The sequence below is a fragment of the Acipenser ruthenus genome, chromosome 28, assembly GCF_902713425.1.
Source record: "Acipenser ruthenus chromosome 28, fAciRut3.2 maternal haplotype, whole genome shotgun sequence".
In the NCBI taxonomy this organism is placed as follows: Eukaryota; Metazoa; Chordata; class Actinopteri; order Acipenseriformes; family Acipenseridae; genus Acipenser; species Acipenser ruthenus.
Genome location: NC_081216.1, coordinates 6,143,100 through 6,155,500, shown reverse-complemented (window position 1 = coordinate 6,155,500; position 12,401 = coordinate 6,143,100). Strand labels below are relative to the sequence as shown.

Genomic DNA, 12,401 nt, shown 5'->3' with positions numbered 1-12,401 from the left:
GCTTACCTATGCTTTGTTACACTTTACTATGGTAAACTAAGGTAAACTTTTAAAAGGGCATAAAAACAATTGAAACTGTTTACTTACAGTACATGAGTTTTGTTGGCAAAATGTCATCTTGTGGCAATGGCTTGTGTGGTAGCTAGTAGTGAAGGACCTGCCATGGGTGTATAGTGATGGCTGTCCAGTTTATGAACACTCACCATAAAGTCGATGTTGCTGTCCTCATTACGAAAGTACTCCATCAGCTTCTCGAATCGGTTCTTCTCACCACACACCTGCCAAGACACAGACAGAGATGGACAGATGCACAGCTGCTTATAGGCAGCCCCGGGCCTTATACCGGCTTGAACTCCTGGCAGCAAGATTTAACAGCTGCTTGCTTACTTAAACCAGTGCACTCACAGTTTGGTTTGCTGTTTGGTTCACTGGTTAAAGAAACAGGCTTGTAACCAGGAGGTCCCCAGTTCAAATGCCAACTCTGTCACTGACTCATTGTGTGACCCTCAGCAAGTCACTTAACCTCCTTGTGCTCTGTCTTTTAGGTAAGTGACTCTGCAACTGATGCATACACACACCCTAGTCTCTGTAAGATGCCTTAGATAAAGGAGTCTGCTAAATAAACAAATAACAATAATGATAATAATAATCACCACTTTAAGCATGTTGGGTAACTACATAAGAAAGTTTACATTTGAGAGGAGGCCATTCAGTCATCTTGCTCGTTTGGTTGTTAGTAGCTTATTGATCCCAGAATCTCATCAAGCAGCTTCTTGAAGGACCCCAGGGTGTCAGCTTCAACAACATTACTGGGGAGTTGGTTCCAGACCTTCACAATTCTCTGTGTAAAAAAGTGCCTCCTATTTTCTGTTCTGAATGCCCCTTTATCTAATCTCCATTTGTGACCCCTGGTCCTTGTTTCTTTTTTCAGGTAAAAAAAGTCACTTGGGTTGACATTGTCAATACCTTTTACCATTTTGAATGCTTGAATCAGATCGCCGCAGAGTCTTCTTTTTTTAAGATTGAATAGTTTTAGTGTTAAACTGCTTTTTGTTTGTATTGGTGCTGTGATTTCTGATTTAAACTGCTTTAAACACAGTGTTTTCAGTGTCAGCTTTCACTGACGTTGCAGTCAATCCACTCTGCTTGGAAAACAAAAGCTTCAGATTTATCCTGAGTTGCTATACCACAATTTGCCACAAGGTGGCATTTTGCCTGCATTTAGATCTCTTGGTAGCGCTTCGCATGCTTTATTACTACCAATATGAATCTTGTTTGAAAATGTATTTTAAGTGAAGTGCACTAACTTTGAACCGTAATACCTTAATAATGAAGCTCTTTTTTTTTTTTTTTTTTACTGTTTTTGTACATGTTGAATGAGGTCTAATAGCAAAATGTCAGGGTCCTATTAAGTGATTTAAAATATGGCAGGATTTAGATTTGCCACAGTTTAGATCAATTGAATTGACCCCATACTATAGTCTTAACAAAAGAAGACAAACCATAAGCAGGCAATGATGCAGCGGGTTGTGTTTACTTTAAAGACATGCTATTGTTAGTGTTTTAGTCAATCCTTTGTGGCAAAGTCATAGAAGGCGCTATATAAATTATAGGAGGTTGGGGCTGAAACCTCCGGCCTAGAATAATTTATATATATTGGGATTTTAAAGTTTTTTGTTGTTAATTTGGTCTACCCACCACTACTGGCCATTAGTCTTGGAAAGACAGACATTGAGTGGATTCTAGAAGCTTCTGAGACAGCCTCTCATGATTGGTTTGGGGAACAGGATGTTCCACCTCTTAGAGAAAGAAGCTGTCATAACCCAGGAAGGGGGAAGTAACAAGGAAGGATCCTGGACGTAGACAACTTGAAGAATACTCTGTATTGGTCTTTAAATCACCAAATTACTTACAATTGCATCAATTTGTTAAGACCTTTTGAAAGCACGTTTTAATGATTTATAGGATGAGGAGAGAAAGGGTATTCTGTACCCGCATTACCCTCTTTTGATTTAAATGAAAATCAAATTAAGCACAGGTACAGGCTCGGTAGCCACATAATTCTTGAGCTGCTGTCTGAATTAAAAGATGACCTGGAGTCTGTCACCCAGAGAAGCCATGCTATCCATGCAGTGGGCAAACTATTGTCCACCCTGCATTATCATGCCTCTGGGTCCTTGCAGGGGACTGTAGCAGCTGTTGCTGGCATTTCCCAGTCTGCTTTTTCTCGTGCGTTGCCAGTTGTGCTCAATGCATTTTTGAGGCAAACGCCCAAATACCTATTTTTCCCTAAAAGCAGGGTGTACTTACAAGCCTTACAAGACTAGAGACTAAAAATCACCCTCTGTGACGGTCGCCACAGTCTTGAATCCTCAATATAGCAAGTGCAACACTTTGGATACTCAAAAGCATTGCATCACCACAGATGACTTATGGTCTTTGATCTTTTTTGCAATTTAAACTTGAATATCTCCAGGAGTTCTCAAAAGCCCAAGATAAAACTTGAAGAGTACTTTATTATATATTATATTTAATAATGTCTCCACAAAGCTAACACACACTGTAATTTAATGTGAAACTAAATCCAAAGAACCTATTTTGTGCTGCCAGTATGTCCCCACCCTGCCTACTCAGTAAAAGTAATGCCCAATAACCCCCCTTCCCTCCCTACATCCTTATTTTCAGCTTGCCTCCTCACACTAAATAATGCAGACTTGTCGCCTGCCTGCTGTAGCCCAGCACAATACCCCAGAGTGCCTGTCTCCACTTACTGAAACTCAGCCCATGCTGCCGAAACCTGAGCCCTGCATTGGCACCCACCCATGCTACCAACTGCAGGCTATCCACCCTGCACTGGGGTTGACAATCCTGTCTCTTTTGGAATATGACTGTCGTCTTGTGATAATAAAAAAAATAGGTGATCAAAAATAGTTTAAGAACAATCACCTCAAATATGCAAACCATCTCAAATCACTCAAACATTCCCAAATGAACCATTTTTTCCAAGAGCGTCTATTCTTATATGTGTTATGGGCAAATCCCGAAACTGGGCAATCTGTGGATTGCCCGTGCAGAGTCTAAAATTAATCTCAAAGATCTTTCATTTTATGTTTTCAAGGGACAGAGACAGAGCTACGATTGAAGAGCTTGTTTGACCCGCCTACCTGAGTAGTGTCATTCACTCACTCATCTCATTCATAAAAACTACACAGGAAGTCCGGTTTCAGAAAATAGGCATATATTAAATGAATTTTAAAAAGTGTTTTTATTGATGACATTACGATATAAATTTTTTAATGAGACATAAGATGACTTTATTTTAAACAAATGATTAAAATCTAGATATGTACATACACTCTGTCATGCCGTGGCAGTACGCTCTCTAACTCTCAGATTGCTTATCATAAACACTGTCAAATGTGAATCAGCTAATCATTCATGTTCTACCCAGTAACTGCATCCATCTCTCTGATTGGACATTATTATTATTATTATTATTATTATTATTATTATTATTATTATTATTATTATTATTATTATTATTATTATTATTATGTTATTAATAATACTGTCCTTTTTTTACACAAGTGTTATTATTTATGAGGGTTGGGGTTTCTCATGTTAATTCCTTGTTCCGAAGGTCTGCTTGTCACTCAAACAGGAATGAAAGAACAGAGGGAGTGATTTGGACTGCCAAAGCCCGAAATAAGTTATTTTTATTTTCAGTCTTCGCCCAAAGTCAACAGGCAATTCACGAATAGCCCGCATTTCAGGCTTTACCAGTAACACATGCATAGCATCAAATCTGGGCATTTCCTTACTCTTGCTGTCCTGTTGACATGGTGGTACATTGTCTAGTCCTTCCTAGACCCTAGCACAATGCACCAACTAAAAGGGGTGTAACGACTCATCATGTATCAATGAATCACAATACTTCTTTACGTGCTATACTGTATCATAATAGAGGTATGTATCGTTTGTATTGTGCTGCAAGACCAAAAGCACATTACTTATTGTAGTTCCCCACTAGCTTCTTGACTGAAGAGCAAGTGTGAGCAACTCATTTAATTGTTGTCTGTCATTAAATGCTAATTTGATCTTATTATGTATCATACAAGTAGCCTATCAGGACCATCACATGTATCGTGACACATTATAGCCTGACCCACATATTGTGCCGCGTATCTTATCGTTACATTTGTGTATCGTTACACCCCTACCAACTAAGAAGGAATATTTGGGTAGTTTAATCTGTTTGAATGTGCTGCATTATATTCCATGTGATGTTTCTTTGTACCCGTTTAAAACAGGATCGTATTTGAAATGAATAGTGTGCTACAATGTAAAGACTGAAGCATTCAAAGATGCCTGCTGTGCAACACTCTGGGAATCTAATACAATCTGAAAGCTGGCTGCTTGCCACATGTGTAATTGGATTGAAAAGAATCAATTAATTTGTTAGTCCTTCCAGGATTCTGCGATTTGCAGAAAAAATCATGGAATTTGCTCTCTTTCGCAGAATTTTCTATTTTTTGCAAAACAAACCTGAAAATGCAAACATTTGCTCCCTACTATCACTGTACATGTCACTAGAGCGCATATACACTATTTGTATAGTGAGAAGTGTGGCAGGGTTTCAGTGCAGTCTTGGACAGATTCCTAAGGCCATCAGTGAGCTCCGGAAACAAATCGAAATTAGCACTGAATATAATGGCAAAAGATAGGGAACAAATGCAAAATGCACCATCATCGCTTCTGTTAAAACGGCAGAAGACTGTGACAACAACCATGGATAGACAAACCATGACTACTGAAGAACTAAATAAGGTAAGATTATTATTATTATATACCCCTTTCCCATTCATTTGCATGACATCGGGTGAAAAGCCCGGTTTACTCGAGTAAAATAAACAGAGCGAAAGGAAACCCAAAAAAGCATTTTACACAAGACATTTTTCTCGAGCAAATGTCTCGAGTTAAAAAAAAACTCCACCACTGTGGCCTTGGTCAAAGAAACAAAAAAGCTAGTTTATCAGCCAATCAGTGTCGCCTGTCACTCTTTCCAAACTATTTCTATGTGCTGTCTTGATGTGGAAGCCTTGTACACATTTATAAAACTGTGCATTTGTAAAATGTGCCAATGCTAATTTGAATCCCAGTGCACCACTACAATCTTAGTCTGCTAGGCAAATGTTGTTGTTGTTGTTGTTGTTATAGTCATATGTTTTGGCCATAACTGTACTTAACTTATTTAAGAATTGTTATGTTTTATGTATATTTTAAAAATGGCATCCAATAGTCAGTGCTGTAAGAGTTAAAAAAAGAAACTCTCTTTGCTTTATTGTATGTGTTTTTCTTCTTTGAGTTCCATAAAATATGGCAAACATGTTTGTTCTGTGTTTTTAACCAACTGTGATTTACTTTTTCTGTGGGGACTAATTTGTACAACCCACTCATTAACAGCCTGTGTGAGGTTACATACAGTTTAAATCAATAACAGCCTGTGTGAGGTTACATACAGTTTATATGTAGGATTTAAAACTCCCAGCTTTCAAGCTATCCCTTCCAGCATGAGTTTAACATTTTAAACTATAATGGAATTCCTAGGTAAATACAGCATAAACAAAATAATTCCAGTAAATAAAATATGTATTGTAATAATTCTCACATTTTCTTATTTTGGTAAAGGTATTTTTCATTTTTTTTAATGGTATAGTGTTCTCCGCTATTAATGAAAAAGTATTGATTGCCACACTTCTGAGATACTATATTCTACCACAAGAGATATTTCCTGCAATTTGCTCATAAAGGAAAATATAAGCCAATTAGCCTTTGCTCTGATGACTTTGAGAGCGTACACAAGCCCAGGACTGAATAGCAGAATTGAGGTCTGCTATAGAATGCATATCTGTGGGAGAGGAAGTGGCTGGTGAATGTATATTAATGTATGTATGAATGTACGCAACCCGCCCTCATGAAAAATCCACACCTGCTCAGTTCCACAGGGAAAAACAGTTGTGTGTTCGGGAGAAGGGAAAGAAGTCGGTGGCTTGGTATTAGCTAGCAGAGTGTCTCTGCAGGAAAGCCCCTCCAGTCCTGGTGCTGCCACTGTGCATGCCTGGGGAACAGCTGGGATAACAGCAGTGGGAGGTCAGCCTGCCCCACTGGGAGAATAACCACACTGACACAGTGAGGAATGGCTAGAATCTTAACCATCTCATTCTTGACATGTATTAAGCCGGGTCCACACCTGAGCGATCAGTTGTGCAACCAAATCGCTCTCGAAATCGCACAACTTAATCGCCAGCAATGTGTGTAGTTTTATTTAGTTTATTTTTTTGGCCATTATGCTGACCCTGCCGGTGCTTTTGGTTGTTTCCTTCAGTCTGTCATTATCTTTAGTAAACTGTGGCTTAACTAATTACCGATGAAGAACTGGCTGTTATAGTCCTCTCATCTGTAGTTATTTTAAATGCATTAAAAGCAGAAGCAAAGCCATGTAAATGCTGGACAAGACATTGGCTGAGGCATCATCAGAAACACGGGGCATATAGTTGCCATCTTTTTAAATATACCGCCTCTTTACCACAGGAAAGTAAACAACAGGAGATTGTAACAACCAATCATATTTCGAAAACCGTGCATGTGATAAACAACGTCACTACAAATCACTCAGCAGATCACTTGAAAGTAGAGCTTGCCTCTACTGTAAGCAACCAGTTGTGCAACTGCTTGCAACTGGTTGCAGAAACATCCACATATAAACGATTCAGCTGCACGCCACCAAGTTGCTCAACTGATCACTCAGGTGTGGACCCTGCTTTAGTTTTAGCACCAAGACTGGCCTAGTACCAAGACCATAGGACTGTGAGGCATTGTGTCTCAGAGGGTCTGGGCAGGGAATGTAGCTTGTGAAAGCTTAAAAGCTGTGTGGTCCAGGTGCAAAGTTTGCATTTCAAATGCACCTACTCGCAAAAGGTTAATTTGGAGCAAAAACTGTTTGTGGTGTATATATACACTACATAGCTCCTTGCGCATTGTGTCCTATCTAGTTCAAGGTTGCTGTAGCACTTGTCTTTTGCTTGTCACAATACACTGCACACATCTGCAGGCTCAATTCATCACGACTAGAGTTGTTTTTTTCCCTGAACCCGTCTTCCCTTGTACAAAGTGCAATCACCTTTTTTGAGTGAAAGGTATATGTGGCAGAGATGTCCCCAATAATGCGATCCAAGTCATTATTTTATTACTATAACATCTAAAAAAAGCTCTGCAAATGTCTGATATTCTTTGAGCGCTGGATGCAGAAGCAGCTATCTTGTTTGATTATGTGGTATTTACAGTATGTGGTGCCGGGGCTATCTGTTTTCATGAGATACGCCCCTTTTTTTCGTCTTCTCTCGGCTCCTATCATTCTCACTCGGCCATTGAATGGTTTTCTCTGCTTTTTCCGGAGAAAAAACTATTAGAGACCTGTTTTTTTACGTCTTTTTGATGATGTTGGACAGGGTCCGACATTGGACCGGAAAGGGTTAAAAAAAAAGGTTATTTTTTGAAAATAGTAAAGAAGTATGGTTTCTTGGACACTCACCTCCTTGAGGTTATCGAAGGCAGACAGAATAATGTCGTGTCCTCCTCGCACCAGACACACCGCCGCAAGGAGCTCCAGCACCAGTGCTTTTGTCCTAAAGGAAAGAAAACAAAGGTAAACCATCTGCAGACTAGAAGACCTCACAGAGTTAACCTTAACCAATACTCTAAATAAAGTACAGAAACCAGGACCAGAGGGCACTGCTGGAAACCAAATGGAGACGAAAGGACGCTTCATGCAGAGTGGGGAGTGGGGGCTATGGAATGGGCTTTCTAGTCCTGTTGTTGAGACAGAATCACTTGGATCATTTAGGAGCCAACTTCACAATGTTTTGAGATCAGTCAGCTACAAGGAACTGGATTTTAGATGGGCTAAATGGTCTCCTTTCTTATGTTCTTATGTTTTTATAAGCACATATCACTGATAAGAACTGTGGACATAATGAACCTTTGTTGAATGTTTTCATGTTGTATTGCAAAACCAAACCAAGACAAAAACTGAATGAAGTAATGAAGATGCACTCTGATCAGAATGTGAGGACAATATTTAATGGCCTTTCCCCTCCTTGTATCGAGTTTCTCCACTTATGCACCCACTCAAAACTGGCACTCAGTCAAAGCTGACCTGTTGCAAGTTCCTGGAATAAGACTTCTGTTCTAAGCACCCAAACCTGGACTCCATTTCTCATCACATCAGACTCAAACTCGGTCTCACATTGTTGAATTTGCTCACTGACCTGGCGTTCCTGTTGTTGAGGCTCAGCGTAATCTCATTCACACAGCGTGGGTGGGTCATCACCAGGGTAAACCCTGACTGGGGAAGGGGAGAGAGCACATTCTTACTGCTTAGTAGTTGCACCCAAAATCCCCAAATGAGGTGATGTTCATAAAAATCATTAGAGGTAAGAAAACATATTTTAATGCCTTGGTTACTTAGAGTGACTAGACATCCCAGTTTGAGCTGGACCATCCCCTTTTCCCATCAGCTATCCTGGTGGTCCAACATTTTCCCCAAAACTTAAAAAAGTCTAGGTTTCCAGTGGTGCCAGATAGCACCCCTTACATTAATTACGTAAATAATTGGCAATCATAATGGTTCTAGTATAATATTTTTCATATAGGTTACTATACTAAATATAAAGTATGCAAAATGATAGAAATTAAATGTAAAATCACAATACATAAGTTATGACAAAGGGAAGGTGCAGTGTTTGAGCAGCCGTCAAGGGTTTTTTTGTTTGCTAGTTTAGTGTGAAAATACTAATAGTGGCAAATATTCAAATAAGAATAAAAATAAAACCTGCGTTCCTGTTCTGAGGTTTAGAAATCTTGTCACTTGTCATAGCTAGTGTGCCAAGAAATTAAGTTTAGTATCGTGGATTTATCAGGGTGTGTAATTTAGGTAATTTTTGTGTTCCCATCTTGTTTGGTGCCAGTATATGCCACAGCATATGTAGATACACCTCAGATATGTAGGCTATTCTAACTAGAACCCAAGGCTGCTGCCCCTCCATTGGCAGGGTTGTACCTGGTAGTTCATGATGGCACGCAGGCACATGATGCAGACGTGGACGTCATCCTTTTGGCTGACAATGCGAGAGTTGCGCAGGGCCTTCCTGTTGTGCATTGAGTTAATCCTGCAGGGGGAGTAGGAGGAGGAGGTGACACGTCAAAACTGAGCTATATTAAACACACCTGAGCTGCATTCCACTGCACTCTGTTGGCATCGGGGCGGGGATTCAAATGGAATTTTTGAATACTCTTTGCATTTCCAAGAAAGTCTTATGAGTATAATTTGAATAGCATGTAAAATAACAGACACAAATTCGTAATTCAATTCCTATTCCATTTACACTGAAGCAGATTATCAGGACTACACCAGACAGAAGATGGTTCTGAAAGCCATTAACCCAAACTAATATTAGATTGTGAGAGTTCAATAATTACTGGACACAGCTGAGTGTACAAGGAAATAACACCAACTCTGTATCAGTTTCATTCAATGGAAGCTGAGTTTAAAAAGCCTTATGACATACCAATTCTGTACTGAGTTGGTATAGTGTAGGGTATACTGACTTGGAATCCCTATAGAAGTACACTGGGTAATCTGTGACACTGTTAATTAAAGATTAAAGTATATATAGTCAATTTGCATTAAGACAAACTCGGATTAAACACATTTGCTGATACTATGAATTCTCTACATGGTCCCAGCCAAATTTAGCAGTCACTTACTGTAAATTACTTCTTATAATACAAATTCATTTAACACAAATTTCCTGTTTGTGTGAATTATTTTGGAGCCCATCCAGGGAAGGAAAATGTGAATAAAACAACCTGATCTAGTTCAAACAGATGAGTGTAAAGAATATTGGAAAATGTATTAACTTGCATCCAGCAGATTAGCACCTCTATACTATATTTTAGTGCTATTTTGGGACTACTGTTCTTACGATGCACTGTGTCTTTCTTATTCATCAATATAACTTCCATGGCACATAAAAATGATTGCCCAGTGCAAAACAACATGCATTATCCTTGCAGACAAAAGTAAAGGTGTCAAAAGCGGAGTATAATGCACCACCATACATAAAAAATAAAGATGTTGCTATAGATTTCGACATTCCTGCAAACACTTTCTCAACCATTCTGAAAAACTGGAATATAACAGCACAGGCATAGGATGTGGATGCAAGTCATCAGTGTTTCCGATTTTCTCAATACCCTGATGTTGAGTACGCCTGTAAAATGGAGCATGCCGATTTCAAATTGCAATGTATACTTTTTTGTTTTTTAAATTTAGTCGTTGCCAATGATTTTTACCCCAGTTTTCTCCCCAGTTTGGAATCGCCAATTGTGTTATTATTAATCCTGGTTCACCGCTGCAACTCGAGAAACGGAGGCTGAAACATGTGTTCTCCGAAACGTGTTCCTGCCAAGCCGTCATTTTTCGCACTGCGGATCCACAGTGAAGCCACCAGACCTATAGTGCCGGAGGACAACACAGATCTGAATGGCTCCACTGCAGACCCGCAGGCACCCTATCAGCCACAGGAGTCACTTGTGCGCGGTGTACCGTAGATTGCCCTGTCGACATAAGCCCTCCCTACCTGGGTGGCGCTCGGTCAATTTTGCGCTGCACCCTGGGAACCCCTGGTCACAGTCGGCAATGACACAGCCTGGCTTCGAACCTGCAATCTCTAAGCTATAGGGCACATCCTGCACTCCACGCGGAGCCCCTTTACTAGATGCGCCACTCTAATGTATACTTTTTAAAAGTTCACATTGAACTGTATTTTCAATAAAATAAGCAGTACTTTTAAATGTATAATACTTTTCATTGTACTGTAATTGAAATTTGATTTCAATGTTAGTGTAACGTCAATAAAAACTGACAGTATGCATTTGGCTTAGACTACTGATAATAAGAACTACTGATAAGACAATTATTTTTGCCAGTCCCTTGAAATTAATATTAATGAGAGTTGACTGTTTTTGGTTTACATATCTCTGTATGTACCAACTGTGTCCTTTCATACCAACAGAAACAAGTATTTTAGCCAAATATGTGTGTTTTCCACTGTTATAAATAATATTAATATTAAGTCATGTTTTTAGAAGCCATAGATTACACTGTAAATATGCGTTGCATGTTTGTTATTGTTCATGTACAGTAAGTACCTGGGCAAAGCATTTATTCTGAGAAAACCCAAAAGTTCACAGCAATTTCAGAATTCGCTCTAGAGACGCACACACACAGTATGCATGGCTTTGGGTGGGTCAGCCTTTGATGGAGATGTTCCACCCTTCACCACAGAACAGAGATGCAATATTATGTAGGAAATATTGTGAAAAGGAAACCAGTTTCAATTACTACCATTTACTATAAAGCGTTACTAGATTCTTACACTTTTAGAGAAAAGTGTAAGGTACTACATGCAGGCAATAACAATGTGCATTATAAATATCATATGGGAGATACAGAAATTGAAGAAGGAATCTATGAAAAAGACCTAGGAGTTTATGTTGACTCAGAAATGTCTTCATCTAGACAATGTGGGGAAGCTATAAAAAAATACCAACAAGATGCTCGGATATATTGTGAAAAGTGTTGAATTTAAATCAAGGGAAGTAATGTTAAAACTTTACAATGCATTAGTAAGACCTCATCTAGAATATTGTGTTCAGTTCTGGTCACCTCGTTACAAAAAGGATATTGCTGCTCTAGAAAGAGTGCAAAGAAGAGCAACCAGAATTATCCCCGGTTTAAAAGGCATGTCGTATGCAGACAGGCTAAAAGAACTGAATCTATTCAGTCTTGAACAAAGAAGACTACGCGGTGATCTGATTCAAGCATTCAAAATTCTAAAAGGCATTGACAGTGTCGACCCAGGGGACTTTTTCGACTTGAAAAAAGAAACAAGGACCAGGGGTCACAAATGGAGATTAGATAAAGGGGCATTCAGAATAGAAAATAGAAGGCACTTTTTTACACAGAGAAGGGTCTGGAACCAACTCCCCAGTAATGTTGTTGAAGCTGACACCCTGGGATCCTTCAAGAAGCTGCCTGATGAGATTCTGGGATCAATAAGCTGCTAACAATCAAACGAGAAAGATGGGCTGAATGGCCTCCTCTTTGTAAACTTTCTTATGTTCTTATGTTCTTATGTTCTTTTAGTTTTGACTGTCTACAACAGATAAACACAGAAATCTCTCACAAAAACATGTATCAAAATACAACAAAATACAATCCCCACTGTAAGTTGCCCAAAAGAATGTTTTAATTTAAAATCCCATTGGGTTAGTAGTAT

General features: G+C 39.2%; 1 protein-coding gene across 2 annotated transcripts in view; it reads right to left on the bottom strand.

Moving 5' to 3' along the window:
* The window catches only part of LOC117435113 (formin-like protein 1), an 81,333-nt gene that overhangs the window by 25,615 nt on the left and 43,317 nt on the right, over positions 1 to 12,401 (bottom strand). For both annotated transcript variants that reach the window (XM_034058062.3, XM_034058063.3), the window contains exons 7-10: positions 9,119 to 9,227; positions 8,328 to 8,404; positions 7,592 to 7,685; positions 204 to 278 (exon numbers count right to left, since the gene is read on the bottom strand). In XM_034058062.3, the coding sequence (XP_033913953.3) occupies positions 204 to 278; positions 7,592 to 7,685; positions 8,328 to 8,404; positions 9,119 to 9,227 (355 nt within the window). The remainder of the gene's footprint in view (positions 1 to 203; positions 279 to 7,591; positions 7,686 to 8,327; positions 8,405 to 9,118; positions 9,228 to 12,401) is intronic.